General features: G+C 49.6%; 1 protein-coding gene across 1 annotated transcript; it reads right to left on the reverse strand.

The window, feature by feature from the left end:
• Positions 1 to 263: 263 nt before the first annotated feature.
• Positions 264 to 1,059, reverse strand: LOC104161897 (protocadherin gamma-B4-like; the record flags this gene model as incomplete). The annotated part of the gene is made up of 1 exon (XM_009700474.1): positions 264 to 1,059. A coding segment is annotated over one exon (231 nt), but the record flags the coding sequence as incomplete, so codon positions are not given.
• Between the last annotated feature and the right edge of the window lie 7 nt (positions 1,060 to 1,066).

Here is a 1,066-nt window from a genome sequence, read left to right on the forward strand (position 1 = left end):
GAAGGGATGAGATGTGTCTGCTCTTCGGAGACCCCCTAGAACCGCTGGGGCAGCTGCCGCACACCTCGGCACGCTCCTCATTGAATTCCCTACCTCTCAGACATCAGGAGGGTTTGGGTTTGGTTTTTTTTTTTGTCTCATATTTCAGGCCATTGGTGGTCACACTTTTAAAAACAAAAAAGAAATGTTTAGGATGCAGCTTTGCCATATTCCCTTGGACTCATGCAATATAAACACTTATTTTTTTTTTGTGGGTAACGGGTAAGCAGGAACTGAAGCACTCCCTACCAACTTCTCAGCAACAAACCCATTGCTACCATTAACCGGGGGTGAATTTTACTAATGGAAAGTTTAAAAGCAAAGATCTGGAGCATGGGCTCTAAGCTAGGAACTTCCTTTTCCTTTCCAAAAAAATGATCGAAGGTCTAGAAATTAAAAGATCCTGTGTTAAAATTATTTACACTGGGCAAAGCCGAGCATAAGCCTTGCGCCTTTCTCGGACAATCTGGGAGCAAATCGGATCCAAAGACATGGCAGAAGACCTCCTGTCCTTGCATACTCTAATACCCAAGGGATCGTATAAAACATTAGCAAGTATTCACAGGGCACTTGTTTGCGTTCGGTTTAGCTTCCGGATTGGTTTTCATCACGAGATCTAACAGCAGCGAGCCCCTGCTCCTAGCTCTGATGATGATGAGATACATTCGCAGCGTTTCTTACTTTTGGCCTCACCAAAAAAAAAAAAATTCACATTCGTCCTCCGGCCTGGGCTGTGGTTTGGGGAGTGCTGGAGCCGGCTGCCCTGTAGCTCTAAGGTCTCCTTCTTCTTTACTTCTTCTCCTTCTTCCCAGATTTCTTCTTGTTGCCGCCCGAGGAGCCGGCGCTCTTGGCATCGCGCTTGCCGGCGGCGTTGGTGAGGGTGGCGGTGCTGCCCGGGATGTAGACGTTCTGTCGGTAATCGGGGACGTGTTGCAGGGTGAACTGGGGGCCGTAGCGGGCGCTCAGCCCCATGGTGCCCGTCCCGCCGCCCAGGGTCGAGTTGCCATCAGCAGCTTCTGTGGGGGAT

Source organism: Cariama cristata, unplaced genomic scaffold (genome assembly GCF_000690535.1).
Source record: "Cariama cristata isolate BGI_N322 unplaced genomic scaffold, ASM69053v1 scaffold24515, whole genome shotgun sequence".
Taxonomy (NCBI): domain Eukaryota; kingdom Metazoa; phylum Chordata; class Aves; order Cariamiformes; family Cariamidae; genus Cariama; species Cariama cristata.